Source organism: Bos indicus, chromosome 10, assembly GCF_029378745.1.
Source record: "Bos indicus isolate NIAB-ARS_2022 breed Sahiwal x Tharparkar chromosome 10, NIAB-ARS_B.indTharparkar_mat_pri_1.0, whole genome shotgun sequence".
NCBI lineage: Eukaryota > Metazoa > Chordata > Mammalia > Artiodactyla > Bovidae > Bos > Bos indicus.
Window position 1 is genome coordinate 48703946 of NC_091769.1, and position 26316 is coordinate 48730261.

Consider the following 26316-nt stretch of genomic DNA (forward strand, 5'->3'; position numbering starts at 1 on the left):
GGAGAGGGAAGTGGCGCGTGGCCTTCCATATGGATTGCAGGAAGTATGTAAGGATGCCAGGCAGTTTGGCAGACTCCTGGCACCAGTATCCTGCTCCTAGTCCTCCACCCAAGTGAGACAGCATTCATCAATCACAGCCCACATCTTTTCAACTGACCTCAGGAGTGCCTCATGAGATGAGATCAATTTGCCATCCCTGGTGCAGGGATAAGTGAGGTAGAGCCTTGAATACCTTGTTGACTAGTTAGTGGTTAATTGGATAGGCAATAGGGAGCCATTAAAGTCTTGTAAGCAGGGGAGTGACATGGTGGGAAATGAGAGCTGTAGTTCAGGATAATGAACTTGGCAATGCTTTCTGGGATGGATTAGAATAGTTATAAGAACGAAGGCCAACTATTTGGAAGATATAGTTTAGGTAAGTGATAATGTCTGGAACTGGAGTGATATGGTAGCCAAAGATAGGAAGGGCAGATATCACAGAGTTAGAATTGAAAGCACCTGGCAAGTCTAATAGGCTGTGGAAAGTGAAGGGCAGAAGTGAGAGAGGGGAGTCATAGCCAACTCTCCAGGTTCCCGGTAATGACCTTGGAATAAGAAAAACATGGAGTCATCATGGTAGGGGGAGCCTGTGATTAAAAAGGAGGTAGGGGAGTTCTGGTGAGTTTGGTGAGGGCAAGAGAAGTCTGCAAAGAATGGTTTTTAGGCTTCTCTCTTCTACAAAGCACAGATTTTTCTAAGCCATTGTCTCAACTCAGTAGTGCAAAGTAAAATAACCATTTTTAAGCAAACAGTACTGCCCTTTCTCAATGAACAGAGTTTAAGGAAGGCTGCCATCTTTCCAAATATTTGGAAAATTGTAAAGCCTTACTTAGTAATCAGGGAAGGGACATGAGGGAAGGAAAGAAATATAATCTTAATCACTGCTTCCCCAAGTGATTTACACCTTAGCAACAATGATTGACAGTCAAGGAATGTATCTAACTCACTTTTATTTTTCCCTTGAGGAAAGCACTTGCGTTCCCAATTGTTTTAAATTGCAGAAGCAGTAATTGTTTTAGGAAGGCAGGAGAAGCGGCTTTTGGGAGCTGCAATTTACCGCTGAGGGGAATATGGACTCTATCTCTAACTAAGATCACTAAGGCCATATTCAGGACAGTTTTTCCTGGGTAAACAAATACCAGTTTAGTCAAAGGAGAATAACAAAGGAACCAATTAAAGGCCTAAGGGAATAAATTTCACCCAAAATGTTAATAAGCTGCTACTGGTAGCTAAAATGAGCCATAGATGTTTTTTAAGCTGCTTGCATCCCAAATAGAATCATTAGTGAAATGTAATAGGAAAAGTTTGTTTTTCTCTCAAATATTTGAAAATATTTGGGGCCATGGATGTGTTTTGACATACTTACTGTCCCAGAGGAACTTGTTCATTACACTACGCACTTTGATATATATATTTGATATATTTACTTAGAAAAGTCAAATGTGACAAGCTGGGTCAGGTGCATCAAGAACTTTATTAACAGACTAACACTAACCTGTTACAAAAGGTGTGAACGCTGCTCTGGAAATCTGTGCTTTGATGTATGGGGAAACCCACACATCTGATTTGGGGGGCAGGGAGGAGACGATCATGGCATTGTTTGTAGGTGCCAACAGACAGCCAAAAGCCAGGGTTCCTTGCAGAGACTGGATTAAGGTATCAAAACTGTTCACATCTCATTTACATCACTCCGAAGAGTGGACCACAGGTTTTGCTGATTAACACATAGACCATGGCAAATAGCATTGTGTATCTGAAATCAGACCAAGATCAGTAACAGTAACACAAACCATGTGTGAAGTTGGGCATATGGCGGTTCCTCTTAGGCTATTATCTAACTAGGTTTTTTTTCCTCTTATTTCTGAAAAGTCTTTTTTTCCAAACCAGGAAGTTAGCAAAAAGCAAAATGTTCCCTGATTCCCTCCCCACCCCACCCCCTAAATACACATATTTATGTCACCTTCTGGTATATAACAATATTTTTTGTTGTCAAAATTTGTAAATCTTCTGAAAGAAAGGTGGGGGTATGTGTTAAAAATGTACTGATTTCATCATTGTCTCCGCAGGCAATAGGAAATGGTGGATTGAGTATTGAGACAAGAAAATCAAGCTACTACCACCTGAATATTTTCCACTCATCCAATTTGTACTGTTCCTTCATACTGGAGTTTGGGATCAAAGTAACACTGCTGCAGTTCTTTGCCACCCTTGGATTTCATTCAGCACCTACTATGTGCTGGGGAGTTTCAGTGAAAGCTGGGAGTGCAGAATGATGCCTACAATGATGTGACTTATTAAAAGCTGTTAATTATCTGAATTTTATCATCCAGATGTTATTAACGCCTCTCTAGTATATCTTTTATGGATGAGACTGTACATTTAATAGCAGTAGTACCATGGGAATTGACAATTAGCAGCTACGCATGAACTAGATGCAGCGTGGCATATTTCATCCAGCTTAGATAGTCATCGACCAAACAGGCCAAAGTTTTCTCCAGTAGAAATTGCCCTGCCAAGTGGTTTCTGGACCCTTCTCGGAGAAAACTGCGAAGGAGCTGAAAGGGACCTCTTCCAACCACACCAGAAATTGGCTCTCCGTGGCAATGCTAAACTCACACAGTTACATCAAAGCGATACGGGAAACCCACTGGACGTCCCATCCCAAAGTAAGAAGTGCCACACCCTCAGTTCCCCCAGCGCAGGTCGAAGTCCTTTTTAGCATCTCCTCAGTCCTGGGCTGGGCTGGCGGGGAGCTACCTGCGGGTCCCCAACGTGGATAATCGGATTTGTCTCTTCCCAGGCTGGCTGCTGATGGGGACGAGTTCTGCTCCCGAGAGAGTCCCAGAAGTAGGTACAGAATCAATCTCACGAATCTTAATTGCTGTCCCTGGGCCGAGGGAAGGGGAGGATTGGGGCACGGGAGGCTCTCCCTTCCTCCTCCACTCTTTTCCCCACCTCCCAAAATTGGCAGCAGTCCGCGGCTCTCGGTCTGGGGTCTGGAGGGTGGGGAATGTGGGTGTGGGGGCCGGCTGGAGAAGCTCTCGCTAGCGCTGCCTGTGGCCAGACCCGCCTCCCATCCCCTCTCGGGCGCACACTCACGTCCACCCAGACACACTCCGCGCGCTCCCTTGCGCTCTCGCTCGCCCGCCCGCCGCCGCCTGCTCTCTCCCTTTTGCTCTCCCCGGTCTCCTTCTCCCTTTTTTTTTTTTTTTTTGGTACCATAGAGTTGCTCTGAAAACAGAAGATAGAGGGAGTCTCGGAGCTCGCCATCTCCAGCGATCTCTACATTGGGAAAAAACATGGAGTCAGCTCCGGCAGCCCCCGACCCCGCCGCCAGCGAGCCGGGCAGCAGCGGCTCGGACGCGGCCGCCGGCTCCAGGGAGACCCCGCTGAACCAGGAATCCGCCCGCAAGAGCGAGCCGCCCGCCCCGGTGCGCAGACAGAGCTATTCCAGCACCAGCAGAGGTAGGAGGCTGTGAGAGGGGCTGAGGAGGGGGCGGCGGGAGCCCCGGCGCGGAGCGGGGGGCGGCCGGGAGCGGGCGCCCGGGGCGCGGGGTCGGGGGCCGCGCGCTAGCTGGCCGCGGCGCCTGGAGCTCGGAGCAACCCCTTCCCCTCCCCCCTCCGCCCCCCAGAAATGTTGCAAACTTTTGCAGCCCGTTCTCGGGTTGCGGGAGGAGAGGGGGGCGGGGGAGGCGGCAGGAGGGTTGACAGCCGGCGGGCTCACCCCCCTGGCTTTGATTTTTTTCTGCAAAGAGAGGAAGAAAGCCGCGTTGCTCAAATTAAATACTCTCCCCCAAAATACGGAGGACCGGAGAGTGGGGGCCCGGGAAAGAAACTTTTAAAGCGGCAGTGTCCTTTTAAGAGGGGGGAAAAAAAATCCTTTTGATGGCCATCCTCCTCCCCTTTTACCTTTTCTCCTCCTGACAGTGTCGGCCCGGGCAGCCTGAGACATGGTGGGTTTTCGGCCCCCCGCAGAGGTGAAAGGGGTGTTAGAAGTGAGAGATCAGGGCAGCCCCCCCTCCCCCGGGGTGGAAAGGGAGCGCTTCTGGACTTGGGGCGGGGGAGCGACGTGGTTACCTTCCCTGGAGCACAGCCGTGGATTTGGGATTTGGAAATAGGGCTGGGGGAAGCGGGGTGCTGGCGCGTGAGGTGCTCGCCAAGTTGTCTGGCGGGCGCCGCGAGGGGAGGTGCGCAAGTTTGCAGACCCGGGGTTCGCAGCCCGGCGCCCAGGCTGGCGGGGGGCGTGTGCGCGTCAGCGCGCCCGGGGCGGCGGCGGCGGTCCTGTGGGGCGCTCCACGCGCATTCGGAGTGAGCGTCTACAAAAGCAAACAAGCAGAAAAAGAAAGATCGCAAGGCACCCAAACTTATTTCAGCCCTGGGAAATCCTTCCCTCGCCAAGCGTTTCTGCAAGAACCTGGGAATGGTCAGTGCGAGTTGAATGCTTGTTGGATAGTGCGATCGATGCCCCCCACCCCGGGCAATGTTTTACACACTTCATTTGTAGGATCTGTGTGCGTGTGTCTGTTTGGCGGGGGGGCGGCTCCATGACCCCTCCTTGCTTTTTTTCTAATTAAAGTGGAGTGTTGGGAAAAGCTCATCCTCTTTCCTCTTTTTTAAAGGTATGGGAACCTGGTGTGGGATTTTTCTTTGGGAGGGGGGTTATTTGAAAACGCCCAGAGTTTATAAAGAACAGGATGGCTTTAATTACTGTTGTAAATAATGTATAAATCACGCCTGTCACTCCGGAGGAAGCCAGCTCGCACGAGCCGCCCAGGGCTGGGGGACAGAGATCTCCAGCCCCGGCTTGGGCACTGGCCCAGCGGACCCCCTCCTCTTGCCACTCAGCTTCAGGCAGAGATGCGTAGAGCTGGAAGAGGCAAGTGGGGGCCCCAGAGCCCCTCCTTTACTCTCAGTGTTAGAGTTGGAGGTAGGAATATGGCTGATCATGTGCTGGCTGTTTTACAGTATTCCCCCCGCCCCCCCCCCCCCCCGCCCCACCTTAGCCACACCCCCTGTCCAGGCGCTTTCCCATTCACGGAATTCGAGTACAGTAAAAGCCATCAGGATGACACATGCGAAAAACATTTAATTAAAGGCGATTTCGGAAGAGCGAACACATCAAACCGCTGTTTAAGGGAGAGGGAGGGGGCAGCGAGGGTCGGGAGTATAGGAAGGGCGATGGGGCCGGGGGCCGGGACCTGCCGCTAGCTGGGTGAGTTTGTGTGTAGAGAGCTTTTGGCTGCAAAGAGTATATTTAGACCTGAGACGGTGGATTTGGAATGCGAGCGGGTTATGTAACAGGGTTAATCAGAAACACTGGAGAAAATCCCCTTCATGTGTTTCTGAGGCTTTTTTTTTTTTTTTGGAAGAGGGGAACATAGTATGTAGGAAGCCGCACTAATTTCTGATTTGTGCTGCCACCCCCTCTGTCTTAGCCATCCCCCTCCCGTGTGTTATTAGCATCTTCAGGTGTCATTCTTGCCAGAAGGTGTTCTTGCAAGAGATCAGGGTGGCAGGCTGCAGAACCGACTAGCAAATCCGTAACTTGCTGTTCTTGCAAATTATATAACCGATGGGGCTTTCTCGGTACCACCAGCCCCGGAGGCTCAGCAACAAGGGAAGAGGGACAAAGTGCAGATAGGATGCATCTTGTGCAACTGACCTGCTGACCCACATCCCCTGGCCCCCTAGTGGGCCACCCCCCACTCCCTCTTCTTTGAACCCACCTCTTGTCCATCCCTCCGGAGAGTTAATGGGGGGAGGGAGAGGAGGTAAGGCCCAAACACTCAACTCACATCCTGCACGCAGGCACTCGGTTATATAACAGTCTGAATGGAAAAGGAAGGTCAGAGATGGAGGCATCCTTTAGCTAACACAGCAGTAGTAATAGCTTCCAGAAATTATGTGCATTTGCAGACTTTAACCTCAGATGTACTGTCTGCTCCTCGGGGGTACCAATCTTTGTGCATGTGAGCTAGGGAGAAAAAGAGGGAACGTGTAAGTATGCTCAGTAGATGAGAGTGATTTGAAAATGGGAAATGTTTGGGTTTTCAGATGATGTAATGGAATTGGCAGAATATGCAAGTCGGCTCCCAGAGTGTAAGCGGCAAGAAAATTGGAGCTGGCATCCAGTATTAATGTTGCATAAATTACAATATCGGAAAGAAATTAACCTACACACTAGGTGATTACGCCTTTTTAATACTTAAAGCATACAGGCACACAACGCAAAAGGAAAAGCAAACACCATCACCTTAAAATCAGCATTTTCAACCTCAAGGAGGGTTGAGTGGAGACTTTGGCCTTGGGTGAAGAGAGCCGCTTTCTGATCTGGGGGATGCTTTCCTGGGAGGTAGCGGGGTTAGCTTCCAGGCAGCCAGTGTTTGCAGTCTGCAGAGATTGTGGTCAGGATTCTCATGACATTGAGGTGACCTCATGAGACATTACCTAGGTAGACTTGAAGCTATTGCTGGATTCTAAACTCCTGGGAATCCACGGGTGAATGGACCGTGCACCGTTAGTGCCTGCACTTCCAAAATCAAATATGTGACTTTATAATCTGAAAGATGGCCTCCCTTTCTTTTTACAACGGGGCAGGGTATGTTAGCATTTTCAGCAGAACTGTTTTGTTTTCAGGGTGTTTTTAATGATGGCTGTTGTTGTTCAGCCCATCTTTCAGCCCAATGAAAGGGAAGAAAGGCAGGAGACAACATGGGAAGTAAGAATGAAGCGGAAGAACCACAGCGAATCTTTAATTTAACAAGGCTTTCAGGGGCTTCAGGGAGCCCTGAGCATTGTGACATAACTGTTGTTAAAAACCCTCTTCCAGAATCTCATTAGTATATGCATGCCAGAAACTTACACATTCTACCTCCCTAAAGTTATCCTCAGGGGGCTGTGTGCCACATCGGTGGTCTGGAACACCGGTGCTGCAGGTGGATGGCTGATAGGGCAGGCTGACCTAAGGGAAAAATTGAAGCCAAAAGATGGGATTAACACTGAAAAGCTCAGTTGGGTTGAGATCGAACCCCCTGGAAGCTGAGCTTAGATTGACTTAAAATCAGTTAACAAGTTTAGTTGTAGCCCTGAGGACTTCTAGACCCACAGGAATCTTTGCCTCTCAAAGTACTTCTCCACAATTCACCACTTCAGTCTAGGCTGATTCACTTTCTGGTCGGTGCTCTTGCCTGGCAATTTCGAGCGTTTTCTAGAGATTGATTCTCAGATGAGCTTTTCTTACGTGGACCTGGCTCTCCCCAGTGAACAAATGATGCCCTGTAGTTTGAAAGAGCTACTGGCTGGGATAAAATTCTGTGCCAGGGGGATGGAATAATTATTTTTTAAACTAAGGGACTTTCATTTTCCAGTAAATTGCTCATAAAAACATTTATAATTATACCCTTTAAAAATGTAATAGAATAATTTTAGAAAATGCATTTGAGGATGATTATGAAAACCTTTTCTGTTGCTTCCCCCTTCTTTCTTAAAAAGAATTGAATTATTAATCCAGAAGTCAAATCCTGAGTGGCTAAAAACATTTACAGCAGACATTTTTTTTTTTAAATATTAGTCACCTGCTGGAATTTTCCAAAGTCTTCTGGTGTTAAAAGGAGCCCTTGGCTTTAGAAAACATCTCGGTTTCTGAAACTGAAATATGGAGGTTGCAGGGACGGACCCCCTAACCAAGAGACATTAAGCTTGTGTTTTCAAGTCGGTAGAGCTGGGGGGTACAGTGCATACTGCTGTTTCTACACCAGACTCCTATGAGGGATGTAGGGAGGTATAGGATTGTTAATTGCAATAGGTAGTGCCTCCGAATGCAGATATTCAGAAGGTCTTTGGTGACAGCTGAATCGTTTTTGAAAGCAAACTGACTCCTGTCCAGAGCTAGCCTTTGGACTGTGAATCAGGCAAGCCCAGGTGTTCTCCATGAGCCATACTCGGTCACTTCTGAGTTAAGATGCACAGTTTTCTCCTGATTCTCCCATTCTTACCTTGAGGAAGTTGTGTGTGTGATGTCGGAAGGACTGACTAAGTTGGGTGTTGCTTAGAACCCTGTTGATGGAGTGTGGGCCATTATAGCACGTACCACTTTTTCTGAAGGTGCTGTCCCCAACCCCCACCATTTTTCCAGTCTCCTTCTAAGCTCATCTATGTATTTCTGTCTGTGGAAGCAAAATACTTAACTACATTTCAGGTATCTGGGAGAGAGTTGTAATGTGATTGCCCCATGTGCAAAATTTTTTATAGAAAATGTCACTGTTCTCAAATATCGTATCCTCTTTGTCTTGTACAAGCCAGTGTGCAGAGACTCTGAGGTAGACAGCATCCTTCCTCCTGGAGGGACCCCTGACCCATTCATCCCAGATTAGAGATAGGTTCCTGTACAGCAAGAAGAGTCTGCTTTGAAAGGCCTTCAGGTGCCAGAGCGAACACCAACCTCGAATGTACAGTACCTTTCTGAAAATGAAGACTGTCTTCCTTGCTGAGAATTTAAGAACAACCTCCTTTTTGCTTCTCTCTGTCTCCCCAAGATGTTCTCCCTTCCATCATTTAAAATAAAATGTTTTTTTTTTAAATGAAGATTTGTTTTATTTTTCCCTTGGTATCTCATTCAGAAGGGCAAGTGTTGGTTTGAAATGAGCTGTTAAAATGTTCACCCATCTTATTAAGCTGTATGTTAAGAAAAATACAATTGAATCCTTGTGAATTAATGCTTGCCCAGAACTCTCCAGATAATGAGTGTTCAAGCATTGATTAAGATACAATAAACCATGATTTTTCTATAAGAGTTTCAAAGCGTCACTGATGAATTTGTTTTTCTGGCACAGTGAGCAGAAGCACTTTTTGTCTTTTCCTTATCAAATGTGTTTGAAAGTGTGCTGGTCCCCTTTCCTGCCCTGGGAAGAACACTGGGGATGTAATTGAATCTTTCTTAGAGATTTGGGGATCCTTAGGGTACCACAGGCTCACTGTTCTGAGGATGAGTTCTGATTGTACATTATAGAACTGTAAATGGAGATGGTGTTAGAGATTGGGCTAAATCTGTCCTGATTGTAGCTTGGAAATGGTTGGTGGTTTGTTTGTTTGTTTGTTTGTTTTTTTGGTTAAATCCTCAATATCTGTCTGTTTTGTTATTTACCTCCCTTGCTCTCTGAGTTGCAAGTAGCAGAATAGAAATTCATGTCAGTTAGTTGATTCTGGTTAGTTAAGGTTTTTACTTTAAAATTTCAATCCAAGTCTAGACGCTAATTCTTTCTCTAGAAAATGTAAACTCATTCTCAAAAATTTAGCAAAGCTATTGTATTTACAAATAAGTTATGTGTTGTATTACCATAACATTATGCAGTTTTTTCCCTGTGTAATGGTACACAGAAATATCAACTAATTTTGCTTCTTCCTTATATGTGTTGAAAGGGTTTCATCAACCCTGAAAGTTAGGAAGTTCTAGAGTTAGAAGGAAGACTTTTAAGAATGCCAATAAAGAGCATATAGATTTCCCCAGAGGAAGCTGTCTATCCAAGCTTAGGCTTTTGTTCGCTGGACAGTGTGGTACCGCATCATCAAGGGCTGACTTTCTCAGGGCCCTCCCAGCTGACTTAATGGTTGTCCGTAGTTGTCTTGTGATATCTTTGATATCCTACTGTCGAAAATTCAGCTTGGGAGTCTTGGTGTTCTTTTGTGACAGCCTTGTTGTTGTTATTACTTTGCTTTTGGAGTAAAGACACCAAGGAGGTTGTCTCAAGAAATGGTTAGAAAAGTGGAGTGAGGCATAATGAAGTATAAATGTACCATAGCCCATGGGTTAGGCAGGCTCCGTTCCAGGTCTGGCTCTTACGTGCGTGCTAATATTAAAAGGAATTATAGGTAGCAATTCCCTTGTGTTGGTGGAAGAACATATTTTTTTCCTAACATACGTTTATGGCCTCCACTGACACATCATTATTACAAACCGTCTCATCACATTATGTGCTGTGGCACATTGGCAGTGGCGTGGCCCTGCAGTCTCCTGGTGGTTGTCTTGTCCACAGAAAGCGGCCTCCAAGGCACTGTCTGTAGGGCCCACAACAATGGTGAGGACAGGTTTCACACAGTCTGTGAAGTGCTGGAGGCCTCCAGGCCCTCCCAGGCACCCATGCTGCTTTCCCTGGAGCTCAGAGGAATAATCAAGGTGTAGAGGATTTATAATCGCCAGCCTCCAGTCATCTCTAACAGCGTGATCGGGCATCGGAGTTTTGATCATCAATGATCATGAAGTTTTTGAAAACAGTTAGGAAGTGCCTGCATCCGTGAACAGACCGTGATAGATGAGGTTCTTCCTGGGCACCAGGAAGGGTACCGCCCAGTGCAGGATTCTCACGCCTGTGAAAGAAGGCAGCGCACTGTTAAAAATACCTAGCTTACTTCGGGGGAGGATTTGGCTGAATACTGATGAAGTTTATGAAATATGAATGTTGTGAAGTTGCTGTACGTAAGTGGTAGGCGTGTGTGAAAGAAGTAAGAAGCAATAAAAGGGTGTATAAATGACACCCTGAAACTTGATGGACTTGTGTATGTGACAAGAATGGTGATGTTTGGTTCTGTGCCTAATGGGGGAGAATAAACTGGCTTAAAATCTATGTGTCAAACTCGATGTGGGACTAAAAATTAATACATATAGAGTCATTTGACTTATAAGCAAAGAGTGCTACTGAGGAGAATCAGGCAGGTTGCAAAGAATAGAGGGGAAACGGAATGGGGGAGAAACAGGAGGGGCCAACACTTGAATTTATAATAAAGTATGCTAATCACTGTTTTAAATAATCCAGACTATTAATGACTAGGTAGAGAATTGCTGCTAGGTAGAGAATTCATTATAGCCCAACAAAAAGGTATCGCTGCGAGTTTTAGGTTGTGCGCGAGAAATCCTCTTGATCCCCAAAGCATAAATGCATGTACTGAGAAGCAGAACTGCACACATTGTAATTTTTTCTGTCTTATCCTGATTAATTGACAGCCGACTGTATGCCTCTTTCCTGAAGGTGACTTTACAATCTCCAGACACAGACATTTCTCTCAGAAGTGGAGTGAAGGAAGGAGAACCACATACTAAAGTGTGTTTCGCTGGGTGAAGTATTTGGGAGGAGGGAAGATAAGAGTGGTGGAACAGGGGAAGGGGGTCGTGCGTACAGAGATTAAGGATGCTGCCTTTTGGGGGCTGGGGAGTGGGGGCTGCGAACCAAGGAAGGGAATCTCTAGAGGGAAGGAGACTTACGTGCAAAAGAGAATGAAATTAGCATTGACTCTGTAATGGCTGGGAACGTGCCTTTCTAATTTTAAATTATCTTTAACAAGGACGATGAACAGAGGAAAAGTTGACACTTTGAGAAGTTATGACGAACTTGTCGAGAATGCCAATTGACAAAGGCAGGTAAGGGAATACTTGGAGCAACAGAACAAGAACAGGTCTGAAGGGCAGGCCGATGTGCTTCCGAGTGTGTTAAGGGAATTGGCGGGCGTGTTTATTGACTCTTCTAATTAGTTTTAAAGAAACCTGAAGAAATGGACAGAGACGGAGAAGAGACGCTCTGATGGGATGCCGCCATTCCAGGAGCAAAGAGACCTGTATCATCCCTTAAGATCGATGCCAATCATGGGGAGGAGTGACTGCTTAAAAGTTAATGGATTTCTGAGAGTCAAATCAGAGAAGAAACAAGGGTATATTTCACAAGTTTAAAAACTTTTAAATAAACTGCATTGCTTTTCATTTTCACTGTACAATCATAAAGCCAGTGAATGATGGTAAGAAGGCCATAGTGACAATACAGCATGTACTCCCAGGAAAGTTTGCATGACAAGGATAATATATCTGAAAGGACAGGGCACCTGGAAGGGTGAACTGCCCATAACTCTCAATTGTGCAGGTAATGAAGCAGGGGGAAAGCACGGCAAATGAAATACTTTGATCATCAAAGACGATGCTTCTTTCAGTGATCATATTGGTTGACTGATGCTGACAAGGGTGAAATTGCCGGAATTGTATTTTACCGTTTCTGGCACTCGTGACCCACTTTGGATAAGCACGTTTCTTTGAATAAGCACAGAAAGTGCCTCAAGATTGGTGAGCTGCTAAACTTTCTTGAGACTCCCAGGAGATTCAGTATAATAAATGGGGTTCCCCTGAGAGGACTCTAGAAAATTCTAAAGCTTGATGTCTAATCTTGAGCGTGAGGGTACATGTTCACATATATGTAGGGCTCACTCATGAGACTGCCATTGGTCATGTTTTATTAGACTAAAACCTGTTAGAGCCAGCAGGGGTCTTATGAATCATCTCATCTACCCTCTCTCCCCTTTTAAACTGGCTTTCACAGAGGTCAGAATATGCCTGAGGCCCCATTCCTAGTAGGTAACAAGGCTGTGACTAGAACGCAGATCTTCTTCCTCCCTAACAATGTTCCTTCCACTTGTATGCTGTGTCAAGATGCTCAGAAGTTCCAGTAAGTTCCTTTCCACCAGGAGATGCCCCCCTCTGAGGCTATTACAATAGGTATCAGTTAACCAAGCCTTAGGTGGAGATACGTTTGAAGGTCAACACACTTTGTCTTGGCTGTGCATCAATAGCAGAACATTCTCAGTATTATTATTTTTTAATCCCATCGGGCATTTTTATTATTCTTTAAAAATTAGCTAGTAAGCTTGTGGCTCTGCCAGTAAAGCCATTCAGGGGCATAGTGAAAATTGTGTCTGCATCTCCTGCTCTGATTTAATAGAAAGTAAAATAAGGGATGTAGAGTACGGCATTCTGTTCTTAGAGCCTTTAAACTCTCTGGAACTGGAGGCAGCCAGCCCTAGCTGTACAGTGGGGGAGGGCGTCTCTCAGCAGCTGTCATCTTTCCTCAAGGCAGAGGGTTTATCTGGGCTGTTTATGGGGATGCTCCTGAGCAAGTCTGCAAATGGGATACTATGTAGTCAGTAAAACTCATGTTGTAGTGGAAGATGCTTGGGATCTTGTGCTTAGTGAAAAGTCACAGCTTTCATAGTAGTGTGCATGGAATGGGATCATTTTTATAAAAACTGTGTGTGTGTGTGTGTGTGTGTATATGTTCGCATGGGCCCAAATGTACATAAATGATGAAATGATAAAGTGGTCATCTCTGGATAGTGGGGTTATCTATGAGTTTCTCTTCCTCTCTGCCCTTCTCTATTTTCCGAGTTTCTTGCATTAATGTGTGTATTATTTTTGTAACTGGAAAAAAAATAAATCTAATTTTTTTTCAAAGAGATTGTGTGTTCTGAAACTGATGCTACTTTGAGGGAACTGATTCTGAACTTTTAGTATGTTGCAGGATATTTCATGATGTTTCAGGATGAAGCAAGTTTTCTGGCCCAAAGAGCAGCACCTTTGATGGTTGTATTTAGCCAGGAAAACAAAGGTCATTCAGCTTGGATATGAAAACAAGTGTCCTCATATTGGAATTTCTTGCCCTTCTAGTGCAGTGTCCTTCATGTGTTTATTATGAGAAAAACGCAATATATTGAAATCCAGTACACAGATATATCACACACATCAATAAACTTTGCATATAAATTATCCATTACCTGCAATGCTCTGTTATTTTTCCTCTATTATTTAAAGACAAAATACAAGTCGTGAGCCACCAGATTGGTTTCACCGTCTATATGGGTGGCTCCATGAAGTTGAAAACCCGTATCCTTGGCATGAGGCTGAAGCAGCCTTTCTGTGGGCCATGGCCTGACTGGGAGGGAAGAAGGGAGGGAAGGAAGGAGGGAGGGAGGTTTTTCCATAGTCACTGATGTGGGAGTCCAAGTGTTACTTTATTATAATTTCAAGGAAGAGTTTAGGGAGGGAAAATAAGGTAAATACTTGTTATTTGTAATCATTCAGGATCTTTATGCCCTTTTAGAACATGCTCATTAACATCCTATTTCATTTAGACACGCATCTGTCTAGTCTGGTTCAGCATATAGATTCTGGGAATCCCTTTGCTTGCAGTTTGTCATCACTGTGTACAGGCACGAGGGTGGTAGTCTTTCAATCAACAAAACTTTACCGAGCACCTTCTCTGTGCCAGGCACTGTGCTAAGTAAGCTCTGGGAAGAAAGCAATAGACTAGGGAACTCAGAATCCCTGCCTTGCTTGATCTTAAGTTTTCCTCGTGACATCTTGGTGTAGCCCTTTGTCTGGGTCTCCTTTGACCAAAGATTTCTAAGGTTTCTCTTCCACATCTGTCTTGACCTCAGCCTCTTTTCTCTCTCTCTATTCCTAGTATGGGCTAGGGCTAAAGAATCTGCCAGCATTGCAGGAGAGCCAGGTTTGATTCCTGGGTTGGGAAGATCCCCTGGAGAAGGGAATGGCAACCCATTCCAGTTTTTTTGCCTGGAGAATCTCATGGACAGAGGAGCCGGGTGGACTACAATCCATGGGGTTGCAAAGAGGCAGACACAACTGAGGAACTAACACTTTCACTTTCTTTTTTCACTAGTACAGGCCCTCCTCCTCCTCCTCCTCCTCCTCTTCCCCATCTGAGTTCCCACTTTTGGTCCAATCTCCTTGCTTCCTGAGATCCTACAGTCATTCTAGCTCCTGATAAGACTCACGCTCTCCCTCTTGTAGTTCTCTTTTACAGTGTTCAGACACATAGATGACTTTGCTCACTCAATCAACATGTCACTTCTTCCTTTCCAGGTTTCTTTACATTGTCTTCTAGTATTATTTCCTGGGCAAGAGTCAGGTCCTCCCAAGAAGATGAGCTCCATGATGTATTCCTTCACAGCTCAACGCCTTGCAAAAAGTAGGTGCTCATCAATTGTACAGATTGTCTCCCACATTGCCCTGGAGAGCTCTTTGTCATCTCAGAATATTCAGGTCTGCACTTCTTAGAATATTCAGCTCTGTAATCACAGCTTCTACTTGCTCCTACCTCCAACTGGGTCTTGGGTTTGGACCCAGCCACCCTAGTTTGTCCCACTTCTGTCTCTCTTGGGTCCACCAATCCTGCCCTCTGTTGTGGCAGGCCCAGGCCTGCTCCAGTCTTGAGCAGCTCAGACCATGATGAACAGCTTACGTGGTTGTTACAAGCCTGCTGGGAGTGGGGCCCAGGTGTGCTAACTGTGTGGCCTTTGGTAAGTTCATTCACCACTCAGTCTTTTCCTTATGTCACCTGAAAACTGGGGATGTTAATGATGCCGGCTTCCCAAGGTGCTTGAGAAGCTCCCCTGTGAGGATGCCCATACAGCTTCTGGCGTGATGCCTGGCACACATCCAGTGTCACTCTGGTGACGGTGGTGATGGTGAAGCACATCCAGAAGCAGAGCCCTTCCATCTACCTCTCCCCATCTCCTCAGGTCTGCAGCCCCTTTTGCTTCCTGTTTCTGATTGGTTGCTCTGTGAAATTAATGAGTTCCAGGACATCAAGGGCCTTTCATTTAACTACCAGTTCTCTCTCCTGGACTGGATCCTATGCCAGTCCTTCAGTTCATCTGCCATAGGCTAGATTCTGCCAAGTTCAGATGAATCACTTAAGTTCAAGCCCATCAGCCACCTGTTGGGTTTCCCAGAGGTTATATACCATACCTGCAACTGAACAAGAGGAGAGTCCCACTTCTGCCTGCTCCCCTCCCCTTTGTCCTCCCTATTCCCGTAGTACTGCTGGCTGCCCCCTCCAACCATCGAGGCTGGGGGAGCACCCTCCACCCCACTGTGCTCGGTGTTCTCTCATGTCTCATTTCTCAGCACCCCATCTTTGCCTGCCCTCCCTTCCCCCGTAGTCACTTTCTCCTCCCTGCCAAAAAATCACATTGGAGAAGCCTGTCTGCAAGGGTTCCCATTCAACTTGCTCTACATTAATGCTCCACTATGGTGACCCACTGCTGAGTCTTTCACTTGTAATGTAATCTAATAATTTACATGCACTTTGCAAGCAATACTCTCTGAGACTCACAACCTGCTTGAAATCACTCTGCTGTTACAGTATTTGAGCTGATGAGAGAACAGCGTGAGAAAGAGTAGTTATTGGGACTACAATGACGTTGGGTAAATCTGGGAAAATAATGTTAGCACAAGATGAGGGTGTGCTGATGGATTATAATATCCTTTCTTAGAGAATCAATTAAGCTTGCTAAGGGTCTTTGATTGATTTTTGGCTTGTAATTGGACTAGGCTAGGTCAAAGTGTGGTGGGGTAGAAGCGTAGGAAGCTAGAGGAAGTGAGTCAGGCATGGAATCCTGTCTTCCTGGGATGCTGTGAAAATGTTTTCATTTTGATATACTACATGACTTTTACAGAATTAATTGGCACAGTGATTAGGTTGTTTTATTTCTTCACTCAAACATGTTGGAAGCTGATTCTAATGTGCAGTAGTAATGAAAATAGAGTAATGCTGTAATAATAGTGCTATTGTAAAGTGAATTACACCATTAAGCATCTATTTTGTCTAATCTGTATTGTGATGGTGTGGGTGATACACACATACAGACTTAGAGTAGCTGGTCTTTAAGAAGCAGACTCTAGCAGAGAAGCCCCAATCCTATAATACTGAACAGTCAGGGAATGAAAATAAACCGCTGTTCAGTGAAAAAGTAAGTTTTTATATCTTCAAATATACACATTTTCATACACATATACACACACAGGCATATACATATTGTACCAGTCAGGCAGATCAAAAAGAAAACGCGTGATTAGCATTAAAGTGCTTGCTTGTGTTGCCTTTTTAACAACTTGGTTGGTTTGCCTGGGGACAGGTATCAGTTATGGCTGACCAAGTCAATTATAGTATCAAGGATAGCATTTGAAAACAAGGCTTCGTGTATTCGTTTCAGCCTTTTCATCCTTATTATCATGTCTGAGAGCCTCTATTAATGGACATGTCTCAAGGTGGGGAAAAAGCATTAAGGACCCAGAACTGCGGTCATTTTATTCTGTCATTCATCTCCCAAGAAGGATCACTGGCCAAACAGCTTCTGCCACAGCAGAAAGATAAAGACATATTTTTATGCCTTAAGTCATAAGCTAACCCTTGAGCAGAAATGGGATGTGTGAAGGCGGCCTCAGATATGGCTGCTCCCAGTGGGGCATGTGAATTACTCTTCACTTTGGTTCCAGGGACTTTAGCCCTGAACCTGCAGGAGGATTGGCATCACCGGGCAAGTTTGGCAGTAAATGAACATGGATTTCCAACCATGTCCAGGGAGGTCCTGAAGACTTACTTGGTTCATCTCTGGACTCGGTTTCTGACTCCATTACCTCCTTTCCATGTTTTCGTGCAGAGGCCATCTGGAAGGGATTTTGATGGTGCTCTGCATTTCTCACCTGCCCTCACTCCATTGTTGTACATCAGTAGCATTGTCAGTCAGCACCCCGACCTGGTGATCTGAAACCCCAGAAACCCCTCATCCGAAGAGTTGAGATTTTATGTGAGCATGCTCAGTCGCTTCAGTTGTGTCCAACTCTGCGACCCAATGGACCGTAGCCCACCAGGCTCCTCTGTCCATGGAATTCTATAGGCAAGAATACTGGAGTGGGTAGTCATTCCCTGCTCAAAGGGATCTACCTGATTCAGGGACTGAACCCAGGTCTCCTGCATTTGCAGGCAGATTCTTTACTGTCTGAGCCACCAGGGAATCTGAGATTTTATATAGTTTAAGATATATTTACCTTTCATTATATAATGCTTACTCTGACAATCAAAAATATCAAAAGCAAATTTTCTTCATAAACAACTGAGCATTTTCTGTATCTCAGATCAACCGTGTTGATTTTTAAACTCCATGAACATTTGAGGAGAAAGTACACAGCATCCATGGCTGGCATCTGGATTAAGAAAATAGTAAAGAAAGTTTATTGCAGATTTTGGTAAAAAAATCAGTATCATATCGTTCCCAATAAAATATTACAATGAAAATTACCATGGTGTTTGACAACATGTTGGTATTAATTGGTCTTGTCCGTTACTATTTCTCAGTAGCAAACACTCTGGTTTTAGCGTTAATTAGTTACAGCCTTTATTGAAGTCACATTTTGCTGCATCAGCTCAGTTTATCTTTTCTTTGATCTCAGTTCCTGGAGGGCAGTGTTGTAGACCGTCTTGAGTCTTCTGTACATCTCTGTCTCTTATTTGGGCATTCAGTGAATGCCTTCAGGATGCTAGTGACGGTACAGTTTAGAATCAATATGTGAAAAATGAGCCAGCCAAGGCACAACAGGGATGAGACAAGAAAATCTGATATTCTTCGAAAGCTTCAGATGTTTAAAGGTGATGCAGTAAATTGCCTTCTTTCATTGATGCATCAGGTATTAATTGAGCACTTACTATGTGCCAGATCCCCTCTTGGTCAGTGGAGGTACAGAGTTGAATGAAAGGAATTGATGAACAGAAAAGACACATTAACTAGTAATTTAAAAAAAAAATATGGAGAGGGCTATAATATTTAAAAAAAATTATAATGCACATAAGGGCAAAAAGACTTCAAAAGGAATCAGGGGAAGCTCACTGGGTTCATCTGCCTAATTTTTTGAAAAATGGCGAGTGATTTGGCTAGAGGGCAAAAAGTGAGCAGGTGTTTGAGGCCAAGTTTCATGAAGTGCAGGATCATGAGACGTTTAGGTTGATGAGTGCAGTTGAGCCTTGCCGAAGAAAGGACCAGGAGATGAAGATGGAGAAAGAAGGCAGGGACCCAGCTAAGCTTTTTGGACCTTTTTCTAGGGCAAAATTTTGAGCAAGTGAAAAATACCTTGTTTCTTTTTGATAGAGTAGTTAAGGGCTTCCCTAGTGGCTCAGTCTGTAAAGAATCCACCTGACGATGCAGGAGACTCGGGTTCGATCCCTGGATCAAGAAGATCCCCAGGAGAAGGGAATGGGTACCCACTCCAGTATTCTTGCCTGGAAAATCCCATGGATGGAGCCTTGTGGGCCACAGTCCATGGGGTCGCAAAGGGTTGGACATGACTGAGAGACTGAACACACACACACAGAGTACTTAAGCCTAAGTATGTTGAAGTTGGGGTGGAGGATTGATGGTGAGAAGGAGCCAAGTCAGGGGATGTCCGTGGTGATTCTGGAGAGACATACTGCAGGCTGGGGCTGGAATGGGGCTCAGAGGTGAAATTGGAGGTGCATGATAGAAGTAGTGACAGCAGCGAGTCACCCCAGAGTTGGGTGTGATTATTGGCTGGGATGGCTTGACGACAGGGGTTCCATTTTGGATGGGCTGAGTTGGAGGTGCTGGGGACGTGTCTTCTGGGCAGCTGGAAATGTGGGTCTGGCAGAGAGTATGAGACAGCATGTCAGCTGTGGAATTAAAGAGACAAACAAACAATCATTTAACCAGGAGGGATAGCTGGGGTGGAGATGTTATGAAGCAGCATTTTTGAAGGTGAAATTTTTACATCAGGTTTTGTTGCTGGATTTTGAAATGCAATACTGAGAAAATACACCTAAGGTTCAGGTGGGTATGGCTGAGAAAGTAAAGAGGAGGAATTGGTGCAGTGACAGAGAAAAGTATCATAAAAAACTGGCTTTAGACTCAGAAATCCTGTACAAGGCACGCACGCACGCACGCACGCACACACACACACACACACACACCCCAAACCAAGAATGTCTTTAATTCAGAGTGAGGTTTTAAAGCATATCGATGCTCCAGATTGCATTTGAGTTTTATCTGCTTGGGTGGTGGTCTCCTTCCCATCATGTCTAACTGATGATTGTAGAGTTGTTGCCCTTTACCCCCACCTTTTAAAAACTTTCTGCACAGCCCAGGATTGATTTATCCTGTCTCTAAAGGGAATCTGCCTCATGCTTGGCAGAACCTCAAGGTTGGGAGAAATAGAATGAATAATCGCTGTGAAGAGGTCTCCACACTGCTCTGGGAGAAAGACTTCATGGGAGAAAAACTTGAAAGAAGGTCTTGAGAAAGAACATGAGATCTTCAAAGGATGGGTCTAGCCATGGGAAACAAGGGAAGATAAGGGAATATTTTTTATTTTTAAGTTTACCATTAAGAGACAGAGAAATGCACAACACAAGTAGTTTGTTGGTAAGGAGGTGGAGACAATGTTGATGATTCTAATGGAATTGCTGGTCTGCACACTGATGGCACTTAGTTTGCAGGGGCCTTTCACGTATTCAGTGGCCTCTGAAGGCCCTGGAAAGAAGCTGATAATGTCCCAGACCATGGACAGACTAAAGAATAAAGAAGTGCTGTGTAATTAGGGAGCCCCATTGACTTGGAACAACTCCAAGGTGTGCGACAGGAGGGGGCTTAGCCTGCTGGAAGGACCCTCTCTTCACCTTCTGACGTGGTGGCCAAGCTCCTATTGTTTTCAATGAGCTCTAACTAAACACTTTCCCCACAGATACTCCGCTAATATGTCACATGAATTATTTGTGTTATCTCCGAGCTGTGAAATTAGAGTCCTTTCCCCACCGTGCAGTAAGTAGATTAACACAAAAGCCTGTTTTGTATGGTATGGGGGAAACCAAGCCTGTATCAGGAACTGTTTTGTGTGTGTTTGATCTGACAGTGGGGAGGCCTTGGGACGCTGGTGCCTTCTAAGACCTGAAAGCTGAGCTCTGGCTGGACTTTTCTTCAAAGAGGTTTAAATTTTATCCGTTGGCACTTATGTGGGGGAAGGAAGGTTTGGAGTGGGTGATTTCTTGGATGAATCTTTTCTTGCTGCTGTTTTCTTCTCAGTCTTTTTAACTTTGCAAGAAAGCCCTTCCAGTTCTACGGGCAGACCCCGTTCAGCACGTTGGTGGCCAAACAGTCCCCTTTTGTTCAGCAAGCATCCTATTTTGGTTTCTCTTGAAAGGTGCCCTTCGAGACAGCGGAGCCTTTCTTCCGGCTGTTTAGAATCAAGGCCTGAAGAAACCTAAACAGAAATCATTCTCAGCCCAAGCCAAGTGCCTCCTTGGCTTAGTGAGGCTAGCTCACCCACGCAAGATAAAATCTAACCAGCCAGTTACCTGAGACCCACCTTGGGGAGTTCTCCAGCTTGACTTTTCACTTGGCCACCATCCCAAGAGCCAGGGGAAGCTGAGGGCCATGGCCTTTCTGTGCAGAGATACAGGAAGAGAGTTACGGCTCCTGCTGAAGAAGCATAAGGTTGGATTATGTTTTAAAGCAGGGGTCCCCAACCTCTGGGATCTAATGCCTGATGATCTGAGATAGAGCTGATGTAATAATAATAGAAATAAAGTGCAAATAAATGTAATGTGCTTGAATCATCTCCAAACCACACACCCCCCCACCCCCGCCCCCCCCTGGTCCTTAGAAGAATTGTCTTCTACAATTTGGTGCCAAAAAGGTTGCTGAAAGGGTCCAATGTCAGGTTGTAAACAGTTGAGGCTCTATAAGCATCCTGAGAAGAAATGGCTCAGAGGAGATCTTTATGACCATAAACCTAGTTGTCTTAGAGTGGTGTAATCTTTCTGCTTTATTACTCAAGATTTCAGAGAGTTCATTTTATTCCATTTACTTTTATTTTTTCCTCAAAGAACAAGATATCCATAACTTTAGCCCACCTTACATATTTCTATTGTTCCCAGTTCTGTCTTTTTCTTTCACAGATTAGGTAAACTGTGTCACCTGAGAAAATTAGGATGTATATAGGCTTTGATAGTTTAGAGATTGTACGGTTTGAGGTTATTTTATTTGCTTCTGTTGTCACAGGTATGGGATTAGGCTCTGTAATTAAAGAATATTGTTCCTTCCCCAAAGATTCTCTGCTTTAGGGCTCACAGACCTCCTTGTACAAGTACTGCCTTCAGTTTTGGAATTTTTCTTTCTACTTTAGGTATCGCCTGGGTCAGTCAGGTGGAATGGGGAAGACTTTGGGGCTTTGTTAGACAAAGACTGGCTGGACAAGTTTGATCCCTTGGGCAAATTTGGAGCCTTCATGAGCCTGAGGTCATTGGTATATTTAAATTCTGAGCTTCCACTCATACTGGTCAGCACAGTTCTGTCCCTCCTCATTAACTGCATATTTTCACCTGGATTTTCAGAGGAGATACCTGCCTCCTGGGGGAACCCCCAGCATCCTGGGCACATCCATCCAGCTGCCCCCAGTGAATACAGACAACTGAAAAGTGAAGTAGTTTGGAGATGGGCATTGTTTTAAAGCTAAAGTCATACATTTTAGAAAGTTAAGGACTGGTTCTGTGACAGGGAAGTTGAGCTAAATATGCAGTTCTATTTTAATTTTTACTTTATGCCAAGGCGAAAGCATTGGGAGATAGGCTATAAATGTATAAGTAAGTCACTGCAAGAATAGCCCCTTGCAAAATGCAAATTTAGGAAGGCTAAATATTTTCTCACGTACTTTAATGCACATGGATAACTAACCTCTGATCGAGTTCCTGAGAAAGGGGTGTTGTGTAATCACCTTGATCACTGTAGTGAATTGTACAGAGGTCTGCACAGCTGTAAAGGAAGTATTTGGTGGTCTTAGTCCAGGCTACAGTGACAAAATGCCGTAGACTGGGTGGCTTATACCATGTTTATTTTCTCGTGGTTCTGGGGCTAGGAAGTTCAGACCCAGGTGCTGGCAGAGTTGGTTCTTAATGAGGGCCCTCTTCCTAGATTATAGAGGGGCATCTTTTTACAGTATCCTCACATGATGGAGTTGGTGTCTCTTCCTTTTCTTATAAGGATGCTAACCCCATTGAGGACGCCACCCACATAACCTGATCTAAACTTGATTACCTCCCAGAGATCTCACTCCTAACATCATCACAGGGGGCAGCAGTTATGGCTTTAACACATGAATTTGGGGGAGTGGGGCACATACCTATAGTCTGTAATATTGGTTGACACTTAAAGCTGTCTAATAATTTCCAGGGTTGTCAATTTGTCTCCAAAAGTTGTTTAAAATTCTTAACTTGCTTATTTGTTTGTTTAAACAGAATCCTATTTTTCTGTGTATGTTTTATCATAGACTGTGTCTCGTCCTATTCCTGTACTGTTTGAAAGCTACAGTAGTAATTAAAGCTGTGGCATCATTGTTTTAAATTAGTGTGGGTGATTTTTTTAATGTAATTCAACAATAAGTCCCTTCCTATTCTGCATAATTGGATCACATTTTAATTTTGTGGCAAATAAAGATCTATTTTACATTTCTATTAGAAAGACAAGTCCCTGTGGCTAGGTCTGAATTAGGATGTTTGCTGTTAGTGGTACTGAAGCAGTGAGAACTTTAGAGTGGATTCAGCTTCTAAAACACACATCTGTGACTCTCTTGGGTTAGGAAAGAATCTTCCATCTGAAGGTCATACACAGGCATAGGTTTCACATACAAACAAATATTGAGAAGATGAGAAAATGAAATATACAAGCACTGAAGCAAGCAGAGGATAACTAATTCATAGGTTGTCCAATATTCTCTACATTTCCCAAAATGTTGACCTTTGACTCAAAGCACATCTTCTACTCTAGAGTTTGTTTTTTCTGGATGTTTATTTAAATGCAGTCATATACTATGTGGTAATTTGTGTCTGACTTACTTTACTTAGTATCATGGTTTTGGAGTTCATCTCTGTTGTAGGAGATGTTGGTATCTGGGTCCTTTTTCTTGCTGAATCCTATTTCATTGTATGGATATACCACATTTTGTTATCCATTCATCAGTTGGCAGTTTACTTTTTCTTCCGTTTTTGTCCTGTGGAACACATATTCTCACTGTGCATTCTCAATGTAGCCTGCTCTGTATAGGGAGCTAACAGATCTCTCTTAGCAAAATACTAATTCTGTATCTCATGTCTTCTTTAGTGGAAGAGGCCAGAATTTTGTGTTTTAAACCCCTTAAAATCTTCCAAGTCAGTGGACTGATGCTGCTGGGTCCACTGTGATTAAACAACCACATAGTAACCATCGGTAAGTGGAAAGCACTCAACCCTTCTTTGTGGTACAACTAATATAAATGTACGGTGTCCCATTAGGGAACTTGACTCAAAAGCTTTCCCAACGACAGTCTGCTTGTTGTTTTACATGCAGGGTGATGAAATACTTGGAAACAAGAGGTAAGAACACTGGCCAGTATGTCACTTTCAACATTTTTCTCTGAAAATCATCAGAATTATTATGAGCCACAAATCCAGAGAGGGAAACACTTGCAGAGAAATTCGTGCTTTATTCTTTAGCTCTGAATCACAAAGACAACTAAGGATAATTGCGAAGGAAAGGTAGATAGGATGAGAAGATGCTTGAGTTCAGCATTCAGGCTCTTAGTTTTGAGGAAAAAAACACCATAGGCTAGACAGCTCTAGAGATTTCGAAATTTGGTGTTCTTTTTGTGTTGTGAGTGAAGATGGGATGTGTAGGCCATTTGGTAACCTCTAGCTAATGAAGGGTAAGCAACTTAGTATTCTGGATGCTTCTTAAATGATTCTCCAGTTTGGAGTTTAGCTCTTGAAAAGTGGTTAATCTATATTTCCATCTTTAGCTGTTCCCAGGTCCATTCAATTTCATGGAATCCATCTTTGGCCAGTGCGTCATGGAGGATGAAGGGGAAGGCTACTCCCTTTGCCCTTCTCACTTCCACGGGATCAGTGTGTTTTGTAGCCATACTCTAGTCTAAATTTCAGAAGCTGGACCCATGAGTAGTATGTGTACATTTGTGTACACACATGTGCATGTGTATATATATACATATGTGTGTATATACACACACATAGATTCACACACACATATATTCTTCCACCTGCATAACACTGCTCAGCCTCTGAAAGCCAGCAGCCTGATTCTGTTTTATTTAGCATGCTAATTATAAACAGTATCAGTAATATCTTTTGGAATTTAGATGTTAGACTGTTTACTATTCCCAGTGGTGGAAGTATGTTTAGAGCATCACACCCTGCCTCTTGGGTCCTGGGAAAGCTTTGCTTTGGTTGAATTCATATGGTAGGTTGGTGCTGAGAAAGATAAACCAGGACATCCTTTAGTAGACCTTAGAACTCCCCTTGTGCCGAGTCTGAGCTGTGGTAGCTGTGTGGGCAGAGAAGCCTGCCCAGGGCTGGGTGCTTCCAGACTTTCCTGAGGATGAGCAGGCCCTGGGTATATTGAGCTCAGCCCTTAAACTTCTCTCTGACTTCCTCAGAGACAAGTATTATGATCCCCCATCTTGCAGATGAGAAGACTGAGGCCTCTGCCAGTGGCTTAGTCAGAGCCCAGAATGTGGACTCTGCCTACCACAGCTCACCTCCTTTTCCCCTGACTGTGATAAGTGTGTCTAGACAGCAGCCCTGGGACCCTGGGGCCCTCTCCATCTCTGTTTATGTTCCTCTCCATCTGCAAAAGCAGGAGGTTGCAGTCTGGGCAGGCAGAGCTCCTTGGAGGTGTGCAGTGTTCAGCCAAGTCAGCTGATCACAGCTGCCCCTAGAAATGGCTCTTTACTCTCTCTTGCCCTCTGGCTGTTTGTTCCTGTGGCAGCTTCTTCATCCTTGTGGTTGCAGGTTTTCCTTTCATTCTTAGTATCCTGTTGCCCTTCCCAGGCCCAAGGTGGTCCTCCCAGAGAACTCCTCGCAATTTAACTCTTCCTCACTGTCCTGGCTGAGTTCCGGCTGACTGGAAGGAATGAAGCCCCGATCTTGATGGAGGAATTCCTGCTTGCGATCCTGACAAGTAACTTTAACGGATTGTTGTGAGCAACCTGATTGTGGCTTGGCAGCCGCATGTGCCGTGCGTGGGCTGTGAATATTAAAGATGCTGAGTGTACCACGTGCCAGGGCCTGTGAACACATCCTCAGAATCTCCCCTGCTCCTTCAGCGCTTTGCAGTCCCAACAGGAGCTGCCAGCAGAGAAGATGCTGAACTTGGCATTGGCTGGGGCATGGTTTTATTCAGCCAGGCTCTTGTGGGCTTGCTGCCCCTGTTGTGGAAGCTGTTTGTACAAGGAAAATCATAATTATTACCATGGACCCTTCTTTGGTTCACTGCTTTTGCAAGAAGGGGAAAAACCCAGACTTCATAAAGTTAGTAAGACTTGCCTGGGCTCACATGTGACACGTTGGTATTTTGGGGCAGAGTTTGGCCCAGTGCAGGGCAAACAACATGAGAACAGCATCGGTGCCGACCGGCACATTGAAGTTTTTAGATTGAAAAGCCTGAACAGAATGTTCCGCTGGAGATGGGGACATATTCTTTTCCTATTTTATCTCTGCCATAAGTCTCAGGGCTGATTGGAAAACACACCCACTGCAGGATGCGGATAGCCGGGATTTTATGTTTATTTCTTAGACTTGTTCATGCACAGTCTCTGGGTCTCTCCTTCTTTCTCTT

General features: G+C 44.8%; 1 protein-coding gene across 2 annotated transcripts in view; it reads left to right on the plus strand.

Moving 5' to 3' along the window:
- Positions 1 to 3301: 3301 nt before the first annotated feature.
- RORA (RAR related orphan receptor A) overlaps positions 3302 to 26316 on the plus strand; it is an 801696-nt gene continuing 778681 nt past the window's right edge. Inside the window, exon 1 of one of the 2 annotated variants that reach the window (XM_070796655.1) lies at positions 3302 to 3504. In XM_070796655.1, coding sequence (XP_070652756.1) covers positions 3339 to 3504 — 166 coding nt within the window. In that variant the 5' untranslated portion in view covers positions 3302 to 3338. The remainder of the gene's footprint in view (positions 3505 to 26316) is intronic. The other variant, XM_070796657.1, reaches the window with a different exon arrangement.